General features: G+C 40.5%; 2 protein-coding genes and 1 long non-coding RNA gene across 3 annotated transcripts in view; 2 read left to right on the forward strand and 1 right to left on the reverse strand.

Annotated features, from left to right (window-relative positions):
* The window catches only part of LOC145425732 (uncharacterized), a 67,279-nt gene that overhangs the window by 30,183 nt on the left and 14,456 nt on the right, over positions 1 to 22,640 (forward strand). The window lies entirely within an intron of this gene.
* LOC145425761 (uncharacterized) lies at positions 14,066 to 14,519 on the reverse strand. Its single transcript, XR_013906498.1, has 2 exons — positions 14,319 to 14,519; positions 14,066 to 14,239 (listed from the first exon to the last, which is right to left on the reverse strand). It is a non-coding gene; the product is annotated as an uncharacterized LOC145425761 (long non-coding RNA).
* On the forward strand, positions 14,761 to 15,428 carry LOC145425741 (uncharacterized). The gene is made up of 3 exons (XM_080299085.1): positions 14,761 to 14,901; positions 14,988 to 15,105; positions 15,237 to 15,428. Exons 1-3 carry the CDS (start codon positions 14,830 to 14,832, stop codon positions 15,395 to 15,397), a joined length of 351 nt encoding a protein of 116 aa, XP_080155211.1. The 5' UTR covers positions 14,761 to 14,829; the 3' UTR covers positions 15,398 to 15,428.

Genomic DNA, 22,640 nt, shown 5'->3' on the forward strand with positions numbered 1-22,640 from the left:
GAACAGCAACCTGTTTGAAATGTCCCAGAGATTCTTACATGATGATGCTGGAAAAGGAAAATCAGGAGAAGATCTGACTGGAAAAACTAAAACAATAGCATATATTCCAAGAAATTTCACAGGATGGACAATGGTTTGATAAGTAAGCTAATGTTAGGCTTAAATAACAGAAGAGGTGAACGTCAATTCCTCCATGATACACACCGTGCCTCAAGTAAGAGAAAACAAAAACATTATAAAATAAGGAATAACAAGTCCAGGAACATCAAATCTGTGAGGCCAACAGACACAGAGGATGGAGGAGAGAGGGAGGATGGATCTGTTGGATTGAAAGTTGGTCTGAGTGTGTCTGCTGGGTTTCTTTTTGCTGCTGTTGTTGGTTTTATGACCTACTGGCATACACGACAAAAACAGAATTTTAACTAACATCCTGATGTTTGAAATGTCTCAGAGCTTCTCACATGGTGACGCTGGGTGAGAGAAACCTACATTACTAGTCTCACTGAAGAAACCTAAACACCAGAGTACAAGTAAAAACAAAAAACAAAAAAACATAAGAATTGCTTTATACCAAAAAGATTTCACAACAGAGACAATGTTAAATAAAAGCTAAGAGTCCCTCAAGAAAGATGGGGGGAACATATAGTATCAAACAACTATTAAAAATTATTATTACGAAAAATAGGAGTAACAGACAAAAGTGGACGAAAGAGAGGCAAACTTGGCTCCACAAGTATAATTATAACATGACACATATTATATCGATATAAAGGATATTGTCACATCTTATATCTCGTATAAAATATATAAAAATATATTTTTTAAAAACTAGATATATCACCCAGCCCTATTCTCAAGCATCTGTTGGAAAGTCCCAAGAAATTAGTCTGGTCAAGCAAGAATTAGTCTTTCTAATTAACACCGAGCTGAAAAGGTTCCAAAATAAATACTGCCGACTGGAATATAATGAACTAAAGTTAAAGCCAACATCTTTCCTTATATATTTTGTATTGTGTGTGTAATTTAATTGAATAATGTGTATAAATGGCCCATAATATTTTAGAAATGTGCAAATGATAATAAAAACAGCAAAATTTTATGTTTGTCTGAAATGAGTATTTATTTATTTTCTGTAGATGTACAACTATTGTTATCTGAAATTTGCTGACGTACCATGGGTGGCAGCCCCAATCAGAGTTTGGAGGAACAGACACATTTATTTAAGGTTTAGAGTTCACTCATTTATAGAAATCCTCAATCTACAATCATTTCCTTTTTTTTTTTTTTTTTTTGTGTCCCGTTTGGATCTTTAGCCATCAGAATTGTTGTCTTAAGGCCAAGAAAGATGCCAAGCGGATTTATTTTACCAAGTGGATCATCATGGCCTTGCCATATTGGTCCATTTGATTGACCTTTATTATAATTATGAATTTATTTTATTTTCAGTTGCTACAAACGGGACAGACATGACTGGGGGATAGGACAGGGAGAAAGAATCAAAGAAAGAGAGGGAGAGAGAGAAAACCAAAGGGGAGAAGAGACGGTGAGAAGGGGGGGGGAGAAAGGAAAAAAAAAAAACACACAAACAAAACACCTGGATCACCTGTATGAAGAAAAAAAACAGAAGAGAAAGCAAACAGCAAAGAGCAAGATAATAAAAAAACAGCACCATCACAATAAACTAGCTAGCAGTAGATATCAGTAGATACTAAATAGTAAACGATATTGTGCAGTACACAAGATCGACAGCACACAGTGTGCTTTGAGGCAGCAGCCAAGAAAGCTGTAGTCCGCGTCTGTGAATACCCGTGTGTACACCTGTGTGCATACCTGTGTGGATCAGCATGCTTGCATTCCAAAGGTTTCTCCATGTAACGATCTGCTAGGGAGTGTGGGGGAGCCACAGCCCCGTCCTCCAGGGCATGAAGCAGGTATGGAGGAGATCAAAACTCCAGACATCCAGAGGCTCCCAGAACACAAGAGACCAAGGAAGACCCACAGAGGGGCAGCCGTGCCACTGTCCCAGTAAGAGCTGAGGAGAGTCCCAGATGAGGGCTCATTCAGCAGCCGCGGAGCAGAAGCCAGGGGGGGGTTGCAGTGACGCGCCCGTGAGCTCCGCCGGCAGCCAGCTGTGCCTGAGTGACCGAGCCCCAGGCCGAGTGATTTAAAACTGCACATTCCAGGGTGGCCTTTTGTTGTGGGCAGTATAAGGTACACCTGTGCACTACTCATGATGTCAGATCAGCATCTTGATGTGGCACACCTGTGAGGTGGGATGGATTATCTCAGCAAAGCAGAAGTGCTCACTATCACACATTTAGACTGATTTGTGAACAATGTTTGGGAGGGATGGTAATATTGTGTATCTGGAATGACTTTTAGGTCTTTATGTCCATCCCATGACAAATCGGAGCAGAAACAAAGGTGTTGCGTTTATATTTTTATTGAGTGTAGTTACAGCAGTTGTTGTTTCTCAGTAGCAGTGTTAGGAAAGAAGACTGAAAAGCAAACGCTACTTACAAAAGTTACGTACATATGTTAATCGTTGCATCTTTGTATTTTTATCTGTGGTCTAACTGCTCTATACTGTCTCCAAAACCTGGTACCCCAGTTTTGACCAAACTAGCTTTAGTGTTGGATTCAATGTAAAGCAGATACCACAAATGTTCTGTTGTTTCCATCGATCCATCCATTCGCTTCCGCTTCTCCTTTTCAGGGTCGCGGGGGGCGCTGGAGCCTATCCCAGCTGTCATAGGGCGAGAGGCAGGGTACACCCTGGACAGGTCGCCAGTCTGTCGCAGGGCCAACACACAGGGATAGACAACCATTTGCACTCACATTCATTCGCACATTCACACCTAGTGACAATTTGGATTATCCAATTAACCTATCCCCACAAGCTGCATGTCTTTGGACGGTGGGAGGAAGCCAGAGTACCCGGAGGGAACCCACGTAAACACGGGGAGAACATGCAAACTCCACACAGAAACCTACACACACACTGATGGTGGAATTGAACTCAGGACCTTCTTGCTGTGTGGCAACAGTGCTAACCACCGTGCCACCGTGCTGTTCTGTTGTTTGCAATGATCTTATAACAATTTTAATATTAACCACACTGGCTGAACCTTTAATGGAAATTTAACTCAGATTATAAATGTACAAAAATCAACCTGTTAAATAATATACCCAAACAAATAATTCGTCTTTATAAAATAATCAATACCTTTTAAAAGAATAATAAAAAAATAAAAATAAATTGAAAAAATATTACATAAAGATTTTAACTTTTTGATTAACTCACATAATCATGTCTTAGAGTTAAATTTTACATGTCCATCGCCTGAGAAATGTAACTACACCTGAAGTCGATGCACAACGACTTGAACTGGTGTGTTTGTGTCCACGCTTTCTAGCTGCTTTTGCAACCCAGTATCATGACTAAATGTGAAATCGACATGCCAGTCCACTGTATCCTTTTCCCGCTTTGCCTTTACGAAACATGAAATGGACATGCATGCAGAAGTTACCAGCAGTGGAAGATGGTTTATTTAAAGCGATGAAGTCAGGTAGGGACCTTGATAACTGGAAACAATTAAGTTAGGAGGATAATATGTATACACATGTAAATGTGTTATAATGTCTGTTTTCATGATTATTTTTGTACTGGCTTGAAATGAAATGCCTACCTCTGCTGTTACAGCAACTTACTGGAACTTCTGCATGGGTGTACATTTCACATTTTGAAGAGGCAAAGTGTGAAATGTACATGGTAGACCAGGTTTGCCATGATATTGGATCACCCCAGGTTCTTGTCTCTTTAACAGCAATCAATAACAAAAACACACACGCTCTCAAATAGGTGTGTTCAGAGTGAGGCAGCTTGGCCAATTGCATGATCTTTAAAACTTTAAAACTATTAATCTCATATCTCTCTCACACTCTAAAAATTATTGTTTAAGCTCAACAAAAAAAATTAAGGCAACAATTTCCATTACTCTTTTTGAGTTACAATAACTTATGTTGAAATCAGATTGAACCAACAAACTATATTGAGTTAGGGGAATTAACTTTTCCTTCATAATCAAAGGTGATTTTAATTACCATTTACGTAATATTTGGTAGCTTAAAACATATTTTTTTATAAAGATTTATTTATTGCCTTTCCATTAACAAGAAAAAAGAACAAAAAAAGAAAAAAAAGAGAAAAAGAGAAAAAGCAAAAAAAGAAAAAGTTTAAAGACAGAGAAAAAACAAACAGGTATAACATAGTGAGACATTATGTTTAAGTGCATTGTTCCAGGGCTGCGGGCTGAAGATTAGTCCGGGGGTGTCAAGTTAGTTGGAGAGGCCTCCGTATTAGTGGTTGCAATGATGGGCTGCGTCCTCTTCAGTTTCCAGTCCATTTAATTTCACATCCCTTCTCCTGTCCTTCTATTTAACCGCCCAGCATTCGCAGGGTCCCCAGGTTCTCTTTAACAGCTGCAGCGCTACTTCTCCCATACAGATTAAATGAATAGAGTCATTTCTGTTCATTATCGGTCATTTCCTCACTTTCCAAAAATAACAAAAAGTTTCCCCACATTTTGTTAAAGGCAGCATGTTTACCCTTTATCATCAGTGTTGGGAAGGTTACTTTTAAAATGTATTCCGTTACAGAATACAGAATACATGCCCCAAAATGTATTCTGTAACGTATTCCGTTACGTTACTCAATGACAGTAACGTATTCTGAATACTTTGGATTACTTAATATATTATCATGCTTTTTACAACAACGTGAATGTACTATTGCTGTGTGATTTATTACTGTTACTGAAGGTCCGCGACTCCGAACTGTAGTAAAGGGACCTCTGACTAATACGGCGGGGTCCCTGTCGGCTCGTAGCCGAAAAATAGCTTTACTTTGTTGTGTGGGTCAACTTTTCTTGCGAGAGACAGAGAGAGGCATTGAAAGACTGCTCCAACGGAACTTATTGTTTTCGGAGGAAAACACGAACACGGTGTACAGTCGAGTCTTAATAGCTTACTTACAACTGGGCTCGTCAGGCACTCTTCTTGGCTGCAGTGGTTATTATTATATTTACATGCTTCCAGCTCCCGTTTTTCCTCGACGACAACTCGTACCTTTCCACTCGCCTTTTTCTCCCTCCTCGCGCTCACAGACACATAACGTGTATGGCAGTCCATTCTCCCTGCAACACGGACTATACTGCCCATGATGCTGCATTCTTTAGAGCTATGCTTGTAGCATTCTGCCTGTTAGCTTAGCACAACAACAACAACGAAAAGGCGCTCTCTCACCCAGGAAACACACAGTTGCAGAAAGAGAGAGAGAGCGTCGCCCTGTAACCATGGCAACCGTAACGCTGCCGCCTGGAACGAAAGAACGTAGCTGTCAAACAAAACCCAAACAGTCCTGACCCGCGACAAAATGAAACAGGAAAGTACCGCAGTGTAATCCATTTATTTCAACAAAGTAACTGTATTCTGAATACCACCTTTTTAAACGGTAACTGTAACGGAATACAGTTACTCATATTTTGTATTCTAAATACGTAACGGCGGTACATGTATTCCATTACTCCCCAACACTGTTTATCATAGACGTAAGTTTCTCCAGAGCAAGGGATTTTGACAATGTCGATAACCAAGTTCTCGAGTGTGGTCTACTAGTGGATCTCCATGATTTGGCTATGCTGTATTTCACCTGTAACAGGCAGAAGATTGTGGTTTTTTGATTAACTTTGCTCAGCTGGGTTTCAACGGGGAAAATACCTAAGCTGCATAGTTTAGGACATAGATTCAATTTGACGCTTGTAATATGTGCAATTACTTCTAAAACTTCTTTCCAAAACTTTTGGATTTCTGAGCATTCCCAAAGGCAGTGTATCAGTGTGCCTTTTTCCCCACATTTAACACATATGTCCGGAGTTTTGGGGTCAAATTTGTTTAATAATGTTGGGGTAATATAAGTTCTCATTAACCATTTGTACTGGATTAGTTTAAATTGAGTGTTTATAGATTGTGTTTGGGCTTTCAAGCAAGCTTTTTGCCATTCTTCTGTAGTTATTCTACACTCTAAGTCTTGACACCATGCAAGTCTTTCTTTTTCTGAGGATGTTTGAGAGCCATCTCTGAGGTTATTGTGGAAATGAGATATTAAACCCTTCTTCAGCTGGTGGTTTATTGCTATGTCCTCTAATGAGTTTAGAGTGGGCAATGTTAGGGATTTTTGGGTTTTTGAAATGAAGCTTCTGATTTGAAAAAATTTAAAGAAATGTTTGGTGGGGATGCCAAATTTCTGTGTCAAGTCATTGAAACATAGTAAGGTGTCCTTGTCAAATAGGTCTGCAAGTTTGTACAGGCCTCTGTCGGCCCACATTTTAAAGCCCAAATCTTTCCAACCGGGTTTAAAGGCCCTATTGCCCCAGATAGGTGAGAATTGGGATTGTGCTGGCGTTTCGTTTTTAAACTTGAGTGCGTCGAACCACACACGAATGGTATTTTTAACAAAGAGGTTTGATGTATCTTTCATCAGATCTTTATATTTTGCAGAGTACAAGTAAGTACTGAGTGGTAAGGGGGTAGTACTTACCCTGGGTAAATTTAGAAAGGACAAGGTTGTTGTTGAGAACCAGCATGAGGCCGCAGAGAGCTGGGCGGCCCAGTAGTACCATTTGAGGTTTGGAACACAAAGACCTCCCCTCCCCTGTCATACGGAAGGTATAGTAGCGAAAGACGCAGTCTGGCTCGTCTGTTATTCCAAATGAATTTAGTGAATATTGTTTTTGCCCAGCTCTTTATCCTCTCCAGGATACTTGAGGGTGCATGGGAGTTTGCCCAACCAGTCTACATGTGTTTTGTGGACTTGGAGAAGGCATTCGACCGTGTCCCTCGGGGTGTCCTGTGGGAGGTGTTGCGGGAATATGGGGTGTCTGGCCCATTGCTACGGGCCATTCGATCCCTATACAACCGTTGCAAGAGCTTGGTTTGCATTGCCGGCAATAAGTCGGACTCGTTCCCGGTGGGTGATGGGCTCCGCCAGGGCTGCCCTTTGTCTCCGGTTCTGTTCATAATTTTTATGGACAGGATTTCTAGGCGCGGCCAAGTGGCGGAGGGCTTTCGCTTTGGTGGCCTCAGAATCTCATCTCTGATTTTTGCAGATGATGTGGTTCTGTTGGCTTCATCGGGTGAGGGCCTCCAGCTCGCACTGGAACGGTTCGCAGCCGAGTGTGAAGCAGCGGGAATGAGGATCAGCACCTCCAAATCTGAGGCCATGGTTCTCAGCCGGAAAAGGGTGGAGTGCCCACTCCGGGTCGGGGATGAGTTCCTGCCCCAAGTGGAGGAGTTCAAGTATCTCGGGGTCTTGTTCGCGAGTGATGGGAGATGGGAGCCGGAGATCGACAGACGGATTGGGGCTGCAGCTGCAGTAATGCGGACGCTGCACCGGTCCGTCGTGGTGAAGAGGGAGCTGAGTGTAAAAGCGAAGCTCTCAATTTACCGGTCGATCTACGTCCCTACCCTCACCTATGGCCACGAGCTGTGGGTAGTGACCGAAAGAACGAGATCGCGGATACAAGCGGCAGAAATGAGCTTCCTCCGAAGGGTGGCTGGCCTCTCCCTTAGAGATAGGGTGAGAAGTTCGGCCATCCGGGAGGGGCTCAGAGTAGAGCAGCTGCTGCTCCACATCGAAAGGAGCCAGCTGAGGTGGTTCGGGCATCTGACAAGGATGCCCCCTGGGCGCCTCCTGGGTGAGGTGTTCCAGGCATGTCCCACCGGGAGGAGGCCCCGGGGAAGACCCAGGACACGCTGGAGAGATTATATCTCTCGGCTGGCCTGGGAACGCCTTGGTGTTCCCCCGGATAAGCTGGAGGAGATGGCTGGGGAGAGGGAGGTCTGGGCCTCTTTGCTTAGGCTGCTGCCCCCGCGACCCGGCCCCGGACAAAGCGGATGAAGATGGATAGATGGATGGATTGTTTTTGCCTTTGTGAAGAAGTCATCTGGAGGGCTGAGAGGAATGACTTGGAAGAGATATGGAAATTTTGGAATTTTTTTGATTCATAAATCAGTGCCCATGACTATTAAAAAAACCATATTGGACCCTGCAGGGAGATTCATTATTCTACAATGCACCGTGCTGAACCAAGATTTAATATTAGCTAATGTATACGGCCCCAATATTGACGACTCCAGCTTTTATAATAATCTATTCCTCTCTATTTCAGCCCTCCACAGTGAGATAATTGTTGGGGGGGACTTTAATTGTACCCTAGAGCCTAGGCTTGATAGATCATCAGGTTTAGACTCTTCCCATCCAAAATCTAGACAAGTCATACAACACTTTATGTCTGAATTGAATCTTAAAGATATATGGAGACTAAAAAATCCAACAGGGAGAGAATACTCTTGCTACTCAGCCAGTCACAACAGCCGCAGTCGCATAGATTATTTTCTTATTTCAAACTCTCTTATCTCCAGAATTAACAGCTGTTCATATAAAAGTGTGCTTATATCTGACCACTCATTAACCACGCTTAACTTCTCAGTTACAACAGCCTTCAGACGTAACCCTATTTGGCGTTTAAAACCACACTGGCTGCACAATCAAAAAATTTTGGAATATCTAGGCAAAAATATTGATGACTATTTTTACTTTAATAAATCCGAAACCACAGCCTCAGTAAGATGGGAAGGTTTTTATTCGTGGGCAGATGATAAGCTACACCAAAAACAAAGCAAATAAAAATTATACTGAGATGTTAGACCTTGAAGATCAAATAAAAGGAGTGGAAAAGGAGCTTGCAAAGAAAAGGGTCTGGACTTCTTTAAGTTGCTTGAAGACGTTTCACCTCTCATCCGAGAAGCTTCTTCAGTTCTAAGGTCAAATGGTGGAGAGTCCCAGATATAAACCTAGTGGGAGTATCCCCCCACAGAGGGACAAAAGGACCCCCTGATGATCCTCTAATCGCCTGAGCCAAGGTGTGAAACTGGGTGTGGGACCCAATCAGCCAGAGTTTCGGGTGTGTTCATTGTGAAACCTGGCCCCACCTTATCATGCGAATTCCTGAGGTCAGATGGCCCAGGATGTGAGTGGGCGTTAAGGCATCTGGGAAGGGATCTCAAAACTGGATTATAGATGGCAGAGAGTTGGTGTCGTAAACCCCCGCCTCTGTTCAAAGATGGTCGCTCACAGTGGACATAGATGGCTTCTTTCACTCCTCTTTTAAACCATCTGTCCTCTCTGTCCAAAATGTGAACATTGGCATCCTCGAAAGAGTGACTTTTGACCTTAAGATGCAGATGGACTGCTGAGTCTTGTCCTGTGGAGGTGGCTCTTCTGTGTCCATCTGCATTTTAAGGATAAAGGACACTCTTTCGAGGACACCCAGTTTCACATCTTGGCTCAGGCGATTAGAGGATCATAAAGAGGATCACAACTTGAATTTTATTTTGAACCCACTAACATCGGGGTTTAATTTCAAATTACATATAAAATTAATTTAATGTAATTACCAACATTATTAATTCAACACAACCCAAAAAAATAAAGTTTGCAACTTAGAAGGTCTATCTTCATCAATAAATTAGAATTTTTATGTTGCAGCCATGGATTTAATCAAGTGGTGGTAAAAGGAATAAAATAGGAAAATAGTGGAAAATTGTGGTATTTATTTACCACAAATAAACAACACACCACAAAAGAAAACAACATATGTGGGTGGTTGCCTCAAGACAATAAAACCCCTATTAAGCCAGCAATGCTAAATAGCTTAACAAAATAGTTTACCTAAGCTAAGAGATGATGCATCCCCAGACACACAACAAAAACCCTTCCCATTCAGCCAGGTGGTAATAAATCAGTGAAGCAGGAGGGATTACTTAAACATTAACCACATGTATATTTGTCAGCTCACGTGAACACAAAGAAAATAATTAAACTAACCTGTTGCAGGCCTCAGCAGAAGATGCTTGAGTATGTTGACAGCACACCATCCTTGCTAGCTTGCAGCAGTCAACACTTCTTTAGTGCTGCTAGCAGTTCTGCAAACCACGTTGTTAAATCTTGGTGCAAAGAAGGAAACAGCTCCGCACTGGTGGTGCAAAACCTAGTCCAACTCAGATTTAGCATAAAAAATTTCACAGTCCAACTCTGCCTCAGGAAAAACACGGCAGTAGGCTTTTTCTTCACTGAGGCTACTGTGGGGATAGACCACAGCAGGGGTGTCGCTGAAGCTTTGTCAGCTAGTTGTTACCTGTAGACGTCCAACAGCTTACTCCAGTCCAGGAGAGCACGGGCCACCGGGGCCTGACCACACCCACTTCCTTGCTCCAGCATGGTTGACCAACCAATTAGGACTTAGGAAACGGAATCTCACGCAAAGATACAGGGAGTGCAGAATTATTAGGCAAATGAGTATTTTGTGTGGTTTTCTAATAGTAGCGCACAACTATGGCAGACTACCAATAGCTACACAGTAGAACAGTCATTTATGTCATTGATTTTTCAACTTGATGCTATTAAAGTAAGTCTCAAACACAATCTTACTGGCATAATATCAGGAGGTCTATAAATATATCTAATTAATATATCTATTAAAGAGACATTTAATCTTAACATTTGCAACCAGTTATAACCAGCATCATGATATTTAACCTGACAAACATATAACATTTACAGATTTATTAACATGCAACTCAATCATAAAAACCTTTGTTACAACTGTGACAGTGTGACCGCTCCATAAAGATACCAGCTCTGCTGCAGAGTGCTGCTGACCACCGGCATAACGTTCCTTTGGGCGTGCTTGGCATTGTGTTTAGACATCACAAGGCTTAATCAGAGCAGGGAGATTTACACAGTGTGTGTCAGTGTGATGTGTTGTAGTGTCAGGAGTCAGTATGCAGAGCTCGAGAGGATGTGGAGGGTGAAGGTAACGGTGGTCCCCGTGGTAATCGGAGCACTAGGTGCGGTGACTCCCAAGCTAGGCGAGTGGCTCCAGCAGATCCCGGGAACAACATCGGAGATCTCTGTCCAGAAGAGCACAGTCCTGGGAACAGCTAAGATACTGCGCAGGACCCTCAAGCTCCCAGGCCTCTGGTAGAGGACCCGAGCTTGAAGGATAAACCGCCCGCAGGGGCGTGCTGGGTGTTTTTTAAATATATATAAAATTGTAGGTTGTGTATCCTTCAGGCGTTAATGGGGTTATTGAAAATGTGTATATGTGCGTATGTGTGTATATACGTAGGTATGGATAGATAGAAACATATATTTGTATATATTAAAAAATAATAATAATTACACATAACATATAATGTAATTACAAGGAGGTATTTCTGTAGTCTATTGATACTAGATAGTGGAAAAGGGGTGGGATTAAATAAGCTTATGCTTCTTCCTGCTCCTTTTTGAACATGGACGTTATTTGGAGTTGTGGTTGCTCGTTTTCCTTTTGTTTGCTTTGTTCATTTGTCTCTTTTAATTCTATTTTTTTTTATACTTTTTCAACATGTTCAAAATAAAGATTCAATCAATCAATCAATCAATCCCATCAGCATCATCAGTCTAAGTGTCGTTCCTCCAGGTGAGTGAGCAGAGTTGAGTGTGTGTGTGATCAGAGGTGAAGCTGCTTCCTGGTTGTTGATGTTTGTTTCTAAAGATGTTGTTGATGAGACTTTGTAGAAAGCAGCTGGTCTGAGTGATGTGATCAGAGTGCAGTAGATAATGTCTGACAGCAGTTTGAAGAGGAAATGGATTCTGTTCTGTTCTTCACTCATCACCTACCTGACAGCTGACACCTCACACCTGTTTCTCACCTGCAGGTCAGCCAGGAGGACACACAGAGGATGGAGGGAAGGAGGATGGATCTGTTGGAATGATCGTTGGCCTGACAGTACCTGCTCTGCTTCTTTTTGGTGTTGTTGGTTTTTTGATCTACAGAAAACATAAACAGCAGAGTCAGGATCCATACTAGCTGCCTGAGTAATTGCAACATATGTGAAATGTCTTTGAGTGTTTTCAGTGATGATGTTTGGTAAGAGAAGCATCACTACACTATATCAAGTAAAATGCAGAATGGAGTTCAACGGCCCAATATGCAAATTAAAAAAAGAAATACAAGCAGGTTGAGAACCAGGACCTGCTGATCTGTCAGCCTGAGACTGGCAGAGATTTATTAAAACAGACACTTTCTTTAATATCACTGAGACTGAACTTCTAGCTTTTTTTAAATTCAGTAGGTTAATAGCACAATATGCTGTATATTATTTGTTTAAAATGTTAAAGCCTACACTGTTTTAGTAAGTGTAAGAATATATTTGGCTTACGGTATTTTGTAAAATAACACAGATATTCTTTAAAATCTGTGGGTTTAGACTCTACATGATGACATCCTGCAAGGATAAACACTCATTTTATTCTCTAGGTTAATAAGATAAGATGCTGCCTATTAGATCAAGTTTAAGATTTTACGCCTACAACATTTTACATGTAATTTATTTTGACCTTTGAGCAGGTTTTTGCAAAACTATAAATAATAATAGTAATTTTTAGTTTTTAGCCGTACTAAGATTACGCTGTGCAACATCCTAAACCAATTTTTATTTCTTTATATTTTGCTATGAAAAGTGGAAGTAGGTGCAGCGATATACTGAAACAAGCACATATGTAGAGTTTGTACAAAGGTTCAGTATGAGATAAAGAAGAGTATTTTAAACCCTGTATCATGTAACGCTACTCTGGAAATGAAGAGCTTCACTGTAAATATGGATAGATTATTATAGATATTATAAATAATAATAAAAAATAATAAAAATAGGGAGTTTAAATTGTCCCATATTAAAGTAAATACAGTGCTGATATGAAGGGGAAACAGCATCACACGACTACATATTTCATATATTGTGACATCAGTGTTAACTTAAAATAACTTTAACATTTTTTGCTGTCTACAAAATGCAATATACTGATAATTTCTTTCTTTTTGGAATTAAATGAATGACTGAACTCAGTCGTTTTAATGAGTGCAGTTACAGACTTCAAGCTGAAAGTACGTTTTATTTCTGACTGTGTTTATTAAATATGTTCACTGTACTCTGGAATAAATACGTCCTGTTTCAGATTGGAAATATACAGAAAATCAGACCAGACTTTAATCAAAACAAGAGATGGAAATGAAACTAAAGAGATTCAAGTAGACTCAGAAAAATATGAAATGCTCAAACAAGAAGAATCAAATGTCACTTTATTTTTCTGCTTCTGTTTGTAACAGTGTTCCTGGACCTAATCGAACACGAGCATTGTAAGACTGACTGTTAAACACTCAGTGAAACAACAAAAACTGGCAGAGAAGAGTTTGCAGCATTTAAATACTCTTGTGTTTATTTTAAATTCACACGTGACCATGCTGCAGCAGGGTTTGGCCTGTTCCTGCCGTAGGTCATGATGCAAAAACATGGCTCAGTTAGTCCATTGATAGGTGGTTGCCAGGCCGCACATTATGATATAATGTATAATTCAACTTTTATGGATATGAATGATGAGCTATTTTTGTCAAATGAATTTGTTTGGTGCCTTCATGAGGTTGTAAAGAGAAAAAAAAAGGTCATTTTAGAACATTGCTATGCAACATGATGATATCATGACCGCAGATAAAGATGGGACTCTTCAAGACGCTGAGATTTGCCTCGTGTTTATTTTTGGTTGATCAACTCGTGATTGCTCACAAAGAGTGGGTAGACAAAACAAGCACAGAGACACAGAGACTCACTGGCTGCCAGCAATAAGTTTGCAACAACAGAAGACAAGTTGAGTGTTTGCAAAAACAGTCACAGACATAAAAGCTTCTCTCTCGCTCTGCTGCCTGAATGACTGTCAGCTGGTTGGTAAATATTCCCTGGACAAAATTCCCTCGGTGGTGTTGTTGAATTTTCCCTTTTTAACATCAAAGCTCCAGAGCTTCTGTCACCACACCCACAGTGCTGCGTGTATTGCTGTTGTTGTCACGGCGACGGATGGCCGGTACTGAATAGGACTCAGGTGCAGAAACCCAGAGCGGAGACAGTAGATGATTAAATAGTTTATTACGGTTAAGTGCAAGGGGAACAAAAAAAGGGAAACGTGGCAAAGACAGAAAATGACGAGACGTGGAGCCTTGGTGTGGCGTGCCCAGGGGAACGTGGCTAGGGCGAGGGAACGAGGCCTGAGAAGTGGAACGGAGCTGAGTGGGGAACAGTCACACTGAGGGGAGAGGATATAGGAGTTAGGCAGGTAGTGAAGGCAGCTCAGAAGTGGCCAGTATAAGAGCAGCAATTCTTACTTGCAGTTAGGGACCTGGAGTGTTTGAGAGGGGGATGATGAAGATCCAGGGGAGGCTGAGCGTGGAAAGGCTGACCTGAGATCCGGGGCTCCAGATGGAGTGTGATGGCAGGAGGGCAGGCAGGTGAGGCACAGAGGGATTTCCAAAATGATCACTAGGTATTCCGAGTCCGGAGGTGGAGTGAGCCAGGGTGGGTACAGCTAGTGATGGGACGTTCTGTATCGAGGCTTCGGAGCGTGTGTCGAGTAATGGAGGGGGCGTTTCCGCGAAGCGCGTATCGAGGCTTGCTTCATTTATGGGAGGAGCTGAAAATGATGACGTCCGAAGCCTCGCTGCCCGGCTGTACCACGTGACTGGTTCATGAAGTGGTTCGAACTTTGCCGCGAGATATGACAGCGATATAAACCCCTCAGACTTCATTCAAAAATGTGGGTGTTTGATGGAGAGTTGCGGTTAGTGAGAGTTTGGAGACCGTTTGGAGGTTTATGAGAGTGAGGAAAGTCAGGAGAGAATGGAGCCAGCTAAGAAGAGGAGGATGTCCTCCCCTGTGTGGGAACATTTTGATCTTATTCCTCCCAACAAGGTATGTAAATTTCTACAGAAGATGTATTTTCATGATACTGATGGTGCAATACAATTTATGTTGAGCTGTCTTGACTTTTGTACAAGGTGAAGTGTTTGCTATGTGCCAGGGAGCTGGGATATAACAACAACACCTCATCCATGCTTAGGCACTACAGAGCTTTGCATGAGAATAAGAGGAACACCGATTGTGGAGCAAGACCAGGTGAGCCATCAAATGCAATGATAATATAGCATGCAGTAATGTTACTAAATGATATAACAATATTATACAACTGTTATAAGTTACGTGTGTGATATTTATATTTGTGCTTTGTCTTTATTGTCTTTCCTCAGGAGAACAATCTCAAATAGATGAAGACCTGGTCAGCATGGTGATTGAGGACTCCCAGCCATTTAGCATTGTGGAGGACAAAGGATTCAAAAGATTTGTTAAATCATTCAATCCTAGCTATGTTCTCCCCACTAAAAAGGTCATAAAAGCAGTGAAAATTTAGTTTTTACAGAATAAAATGTGAACAGGCAGGACTGACGCCTCAGTGTGTAGCTGTCCATACCTCAACGTTACAAAAGCACAACCACTGTCCACACCCCACCCACACCTCACCTCACAGTAAATGATCATTTCCATTTCAAGCATTTCCAAATAATCATTTCCCATACTGCCACTATAAATATACACAGTATACTGCATCACTACAATATACATGTTTTACACACTCCTTTTGTTGTTGACATTTACAGGCTGTGTGCAAAATGCCACACTCTTCAAATTCATGCCAGCTATTATTTTTACGTCCAGTAGGTGTCCTGCTAGAGCAAATGAAGCTTCATGAAGCTTCGCGTTGGGGTGAACCAATTGGATGAAAAGCTTCAGTGCTTCATGGGGCTTCATCTGCCCATCACTAGGTACAGCAACTGTAGCACAAAAGAGTCTTTGTTAGTAAGATGAATCACAGTGAGAATTTGAAACACACAAGACCTGTTACCAACATGGGTTGATGACGAACTGGCAGTGAGTGAACATCGATGTGTGGTTTAAATCCCTCTGGCTTGATTGCCTGCAATAGGCTCCAGGTGTGCAGGAGCTGGAGTTGGCCCTGCCCAGGGGCGGATCCCAGGTCAGTTCAGGAGCCTAATGGAAACTCCAGCCACCCACCGTAGACCATGACAGTTGTCTCTTGTCACTGTATGATCAGACACACAACACACACAGTCAGTCTGTACCAGTGACAAACACTCACTGCTGAAGCAGATTCACCTGCACACAGTTCAGCATCCAATAATTAATCAGAAAGTGAAATTATTGATCTTGATTTTAAGACTATTCTGAAGTGAAGACTTAACAAGGCTTAGACTCACTTCTCCACATGGCTGATGAAACAGATCTTTTCAGGCCTCTTTAGAGCAAATGTTGTTGAGAAAGCAAATAAAAATGTGCTGTCATATGCTCCAACTTGTTTTGAGTGAAAATCCCTTGAAAAGAAAAACATTGTGGTTTAAGTTTATTTTCTTTCAAGTGATGATTCCACAACAACACTTCCACAGTGTTTCCTGGTACTGATTTGATAAACATAAAGTTGCTCTTGTTCTTTTCACTTGCAATTATACAAGGAAGTGAACATTTAATGCTTCCACTATTTTTGCATCTCATTTGTCCTCCTGGTTTTGAAAATGTCTTGCTGGCATATTTCTGCCTCAGTGTGAGAAAAACTAAAGAAGAAATTCTTTTTTTTTTTAGGTACATCAATGATGGTCAGTTTGATCCAGGACATGTTTAGTTATCCAAAAATGTCAGAAATGAAAATATTTTTTAAAACATTGTTTATATATCTCATTATTAACCCCATGAATAATTATATCCATCACTGTTTAGTGCAGTGGTGATTTGTGCCTCTCACAGGTTATGGTTCAGTCAGGATATTTCACTTGGGGTTTTTTTGTTAAAAAAATGTATATTAAAAAATGTTTATAATTTAGGCAGTGACAGCTGGAGCTGGTTTTCACCTGTGTGCTTCAAGAACTTTAATTTTATATGTACAGTATTTATTAAATGCTTTTTATTTGATTTGCTTTTATGCATTGGATCAAGTTGAATAAATTCACAGACTGCGCTGAGTGTGACGTTGTCTCTACACATCTACTGTACATGTTTTGCTAAAATCGGTTTGTTTCTTGTTAGTGTCAAATGTCTGTTACTTTGAATATGTGATACTTGTTTTGTAAGTTTGTACTCAGAGGCGATCAAAGGTGGATTAAACAGAATGTGGTGTCTAAGGAATCACTGTGGGCACTAATGCCACACAGACTGGAGCTGCCCAGTGGATTGAAGAGAATGTGGTTAATGTGGAATTACTGTGGGCACTGATGTCACAAAGATCAGAGCGGTGTCTGTACATAAAACACCTGACACGGAAAAACAGACCAGTTTTTGTCTGTGGCTGTACCATCATCACACTGCCAAAGACGTTTTACAGACTCATTATTTGTTTGTTTATTTATCTTTACTTTTTTAAATCACTTGTGCAAATTTTATTTTTTCTTTCTCTGTCCTGATGATCAGAAGAATATTTGAGGTTTTCAGAGATCTATAAAGATGGAGAAGATGAGATCATCACTCATGTCTTTATGACAGTGCACCACTGTCAAAATATCAAATCATCAACAACAGCCAATCAGATGAAGCAGAGGTAATGTTTTGTTGTCATCATATCGTTATAGTGTGAGGACATTTGTGCAGTGGAGATCACTGATTTCAGGTTGTTTAAATATATATTTGTTTCATCTGTTGCTGACACTAAAGTTCTTATTGCAATAAAAGATAAGTCTTCCTGATTGCTTTCCTTGGATTGCTCTGTTCATAACATGAACTAAAGTATTTCTTTTTCAATAATTTTTTTTAAAATGCAACTCTGTGGGGACTGACTCACTTTTGGAGCCTGCAGTTATAGTGTACACACCAAATCACAACTGTCACCTCAATGTACTTTATATTGTAAGGAGTTGACTATAGAATAGAAAAAACCCCAACAATCATATGACCCCCAGTGAGCAAGCACTTTGGCGACAGTGGGAAGGAAAAACTCCCTTTTAACAGGAAGAAACCTCCGGCAGAACCAGGCTCAGGGAGGGGCGGGGCCATCTGCTGCGACCGGTTGGGGTGAGAGAAGGAAGACAGGATAAAGACATGCTGTGGAAGAGAGACAGAGGTTAATAACAGATATCATTCAATGCAGAGAGGTCTATTAATACATAGTGAGTGAGAAAGGTGACTGGAAAGGAAAAACTCAATGCATCATGGGAATCCCCTGGCAGCCTACGTCTATTGAAGCATAACTAAGGGAGGATTCAGGGTCACCTGGTCCAGCCCTAACTATATGCTTTAGCAAAAAGGAAAGTTTTAAGCCTAATCTTAAAAGTAGAGATAGTGTCTGTCTCCCGAATCCAAACTGGAAGCTGGTTCCACAGAAGAGGGGCCTGAAAACTGAAGGCTCTCCCTCCCATTCTACTTTTAAATACTCTAGGAACAACAAGTAGGCCTGCAGAGCGAGAGCGAAGTGCTCTAATAGGGTGATATGGTACTACAAGGTCATTAAGATAAGATGGGGCCTGATTATTTAAGACCTTGTATGTGAGGAGCAAGATTTTGAATTCAATTCTGGACTTAACAGGAAGCCAATGAAGGGAAGCCAAAACAGGAGAAATATGCTCTCTCTTTCTAATCCCTGTCAGGACTCTTGCTGCAGCATTTTGGATTAGCTGAAGGCTTTTCAGTAAGTTTTTTGGACATCCTGATAATAATAAATTGCAGTCGTCCAGCCTGGAAGTAATAAATGCATGAACTAGTTTTTCAGCGTCACTCTGAGACAGGATATTTCTAATTTTAGAGATGTTGCGCAAATGGAAGAAAGCAGTCTTACATATGTGTTTAATATGTGCGTTGAAGGTTCCCTAAACTTGCATACGCACAGAATATTTTTGGTCATCGTTTGGCTTAACTTAGCACAGCTGTATGCTTCCTTTCTATTGGCTGCGCAAAGGTACATCACAACATGCAAAATTTGAATTTCAGTTAAATTCAGTTCTATTTTATTCATACAACACCAAATCAGAACAGTCACCTCAAGGCGCTTTATATTGTAAGGTAGACCCTGCATAATACATACAGAGAAAAACCCAACAATCATATGACCCCCTATGATCAAGTCCTTTTAACAGGTAGAAACCTCCAGCAGAACCAGGCTCAGGGAGGGGCGGCCATCTGTCGTCACCGGTCGGGGTGAGAGAAGGAAGACAGGACAAAAGACATGAAAGCAGCAAGTGAAAAGATTTTGACCACAGCATGTGCGAATACTGATACACTTGAGTTGTGCTTTGCTCGGTACAGCAGGACACCTTTATTCCATGAAGCAAGCTATAGAAAAGACTGTCCAGTGTGAAAGGGAATGCTAACGTGCAAAAATGAGTTTTCAACAGTTGTTTAACACAAAAAACAGATTCAGCTGTTTTTAAAGTGTATATATCTGTTGGTGTATTTAAGATGAGATAACAGAAACCTTTATTAGTCCCCCACGTTGGAAATTTTTTGGTCAAGACAGAAAGCGCAAGTAAAGAGCAGTAGAAAATAAGGAAAAAATATTTTTAGCATATTAGTAATACGTATAAGTCCTTGAAATATTTTCTGTTCAGGCCAGTGGAGTGTGAACAGCGTGTACCAGACTTAGATAATAAGTAGAAAACAACAGGCTGAGAATTGCTAGCTAATATTAATACAGAAAGGTTAGGGAGTGAGGTGTTTTTCTTCCTCTGTCTTTTTCCAGGAAAAGGAACAGATGTGAGACGAAGGCAGACGTGGATAAAGTGCTTGAGAAGATCCAGTCAGGGACGGCAGGACTGGCCACGTTGTTTCCCAGGAGAAGATATTCATAATAACACTTGTTTTTGCTGTGGTATAAAACTGTATTGCCTACTTACTGCTGAAGTGTCTGAGCTGAGTCTGTGCTCATTCATGGAGATTTCTTTTTTACTTCTGCACCCAAATCCAGGAGACACGAAAACTCAGAATTCATAACAGATGAAAAATAATCATTTGATGTCACTTTTTTTCTTAGCGTTTGTTTTAGTCTGAATTACTGAATACTGAATACTCTACTCAGTCATTCAATCAATGAATCAATCAATCTTTATTAGCAGACTTTACGTCCATAGCTTAAAAAACAACAACAACAAAACATAAAATATTTGTAATGATATAAAACCATTATATACATAAAATACACAATTACTTAAAAGAAAACAATAAATACACAAACACTTCAACCAGTACTTCCTCAGATTGGATGAGTAACAGGAACCACTCACTGTCTCTGTGAGCGCTAAAATTAGACTGTTAGAGCCATAAATGTGAACATTAAATTTCTTAAAAGTACTTTAAAAGTCCAAACACCCACAGCTACAAACATCTGACTGGCACTACCTCCTCTAAGTTTTCTGCGAAGGACTCTCATTGCATCATTACATGCAGCATGCAGCTTCTACAATGTTTTTAAGATGACCACAAGGGGGCAGTATATAACGGGGTGCAATACCCTTCAAACAAAGCCAGTTTAACTGGAAGTGAACAAAAGCTGATTTGCAGTAGTATTTGGCTGCACATAGCGCTTACATCGTTGTCTGTATCTGTCATCATCATCATTAGTTTGATCAGTAATAAATATTTCAACTTTTTATGAACCTCAATAGTTTTTTGGGACAGTTTAAACAGAGAAATTTACCTGTTCATCCTGTTTGGTTCTACATATCAAGACAGAACTTTCAACAGCATTTTACTTTATATCATATAACACACCATATTCAGTACAGATATTAAGAAGCTGCTGTAATCCAGCACTGCTTGGACTAAAAACAACCAGGTCATGATAAGAGGATTTATCAATGTTTAATCTAATACACACCCAGCTGTAAGGAACGCCACGTCACTATTCAAGTGTTTGTATGCGTCAGCGTTTTATTGTTGACTTTGATATTTTAATCTCTTCAAAGTGAATAAATAAAATTCTATTGTCTTGTTAAATAATAAGGAAGAAATCAGTAGATTTGAAAATGTTCTGGCATGTTGCTCAGTGCATGAGTTGACATTGTGAATGATTAGATAAACCTGAAACTTGAACTTTGTCGGTGTTGTGTTGATCAGAGTCAAGACTGAAACAGAAAGTCTTTTAACTGCTGACCGTGTTTATTAAATGTGTTCACTGTACTCTGGAATTGTGACCTTGTACATTTATTTATTTCACAGACTTTATCTTCATTTATGGACAGACATGTCATACAGAAACTGTCACACTTTTGTCACTTTGTTTTATGTCTCATAATCCCACCTACGGAATGAGCAGATAAGAAAGGAATGTGGTTGCTAAGGAGATGTTGCTATGGACACTGCTGTCATACAGGTGCAGGGTGTGGGCTGTAGAAAACAGGATGATACGGAAATACAGGTTAGTTGGGTTTGTGGCTGTGACGGCACTTTACACACAGATTTTACTTTTTATTTGTCTCCTTATTTTTGTAACTTTTTACTTGTTTTTCATCGAACCTCCTCCAGTAACCTTTGATTTACAGGAAAGCAATCGGGTACAAGTACAAAGTACCAAAGCTACACTTTCCAGATTTTAGTGGATTTTATATTTTTCTTTTTGATTTTTTATCATAATGGTCAGACGACTCTTTGAGGATTTTGGAGATCTCTTCAGAACAACAGTAACAGTAAGTGTTGACACCTTTCAGTTTTTTAACCCAACAAACTGACACTGTACAGGAAGTGTTACGGCACACACACAAACTTCCTGCAGACTATTTGCTGCTGTTCATCTTTTCCATATTTTCTATGCCAGAACAGCTGTGGTTTTATGAAGGCTATAGCTAAATGCTGCCTCTACTACTTTTTAGTAGAGTCAACACTTATTTTGACATCACTTCCTTATGAGAAAAAATGGTGGGTCAGAGTTGAGGAGTTCCAGGCTGGTTTACACATAACATTTCCCTGAGAATCATTTTCATATTGAGTCAGTAGTTCTGTCTGTGAGGGCCACACAAGGATGTAACATGTTAGAGTACTCCAGACAGAGAAGTGTAATGTGTGTGTCAGTTTGATGTGTTGTAGTTTCAGGAGTCAGTATACAGCTACAAAGCTTCTTGTTCAGTGTATACAAACAGCTGTAGCTCCATAAAGGCAGCATGCAGAGACTCAGTGTCTTATAATGAGAGGCTGCTTTCTCTCACACATTATGTTCACTTATTATCAGCACGTGTTGTTGTTCTGTGGAAGCTGCAGGAACCAGATTTAATAACTAAACTGTAGAAGATGAAAACAACCCTCACTGTTAACCTGCCTCCATCTCATTTACACACATATTCTTAACTGTGTTCAATGAAACTCATTCCACTTGTACACTTATATAAAAACAGGGGGGGGGGGAACCCACATATAGGCTTGGAAGGAGAATTATTTTTCTTAAAACACATATTAAAGTCCTATACACTAACTTCTTAATAAAGCTGCAGTAATGAAGGTTCTGTAGAAATAAAGTTATAAATCTCCACTGGGACAATGGGCCAAGGTTTCAGATCATTCATACACACTGTACTGTTTATACACCCAGATACATGCAGCCTGGGTGGGGTGATTTTGAGGAACCAAAATGCAGACAAGAAAGACAGGCAGTAGTTTAAAAATAGGTAATT

The sequence above is a fragment of the Astatotilapia calliptera genome, chromosome 3, assembly GCF_964374335.1.
Source record: "Astatotilapia calliptera chromosome 3, fAstCal68.1, whole genome shotgun sequence".
Classification (NCBI taxonomy): domain Eukaryota; kingdom Metazoa; phylum Chordata; class Actinopteri; order Cichliformes; family Cichlidae; genus Astatotilapia; species Astatotilapia calliptera.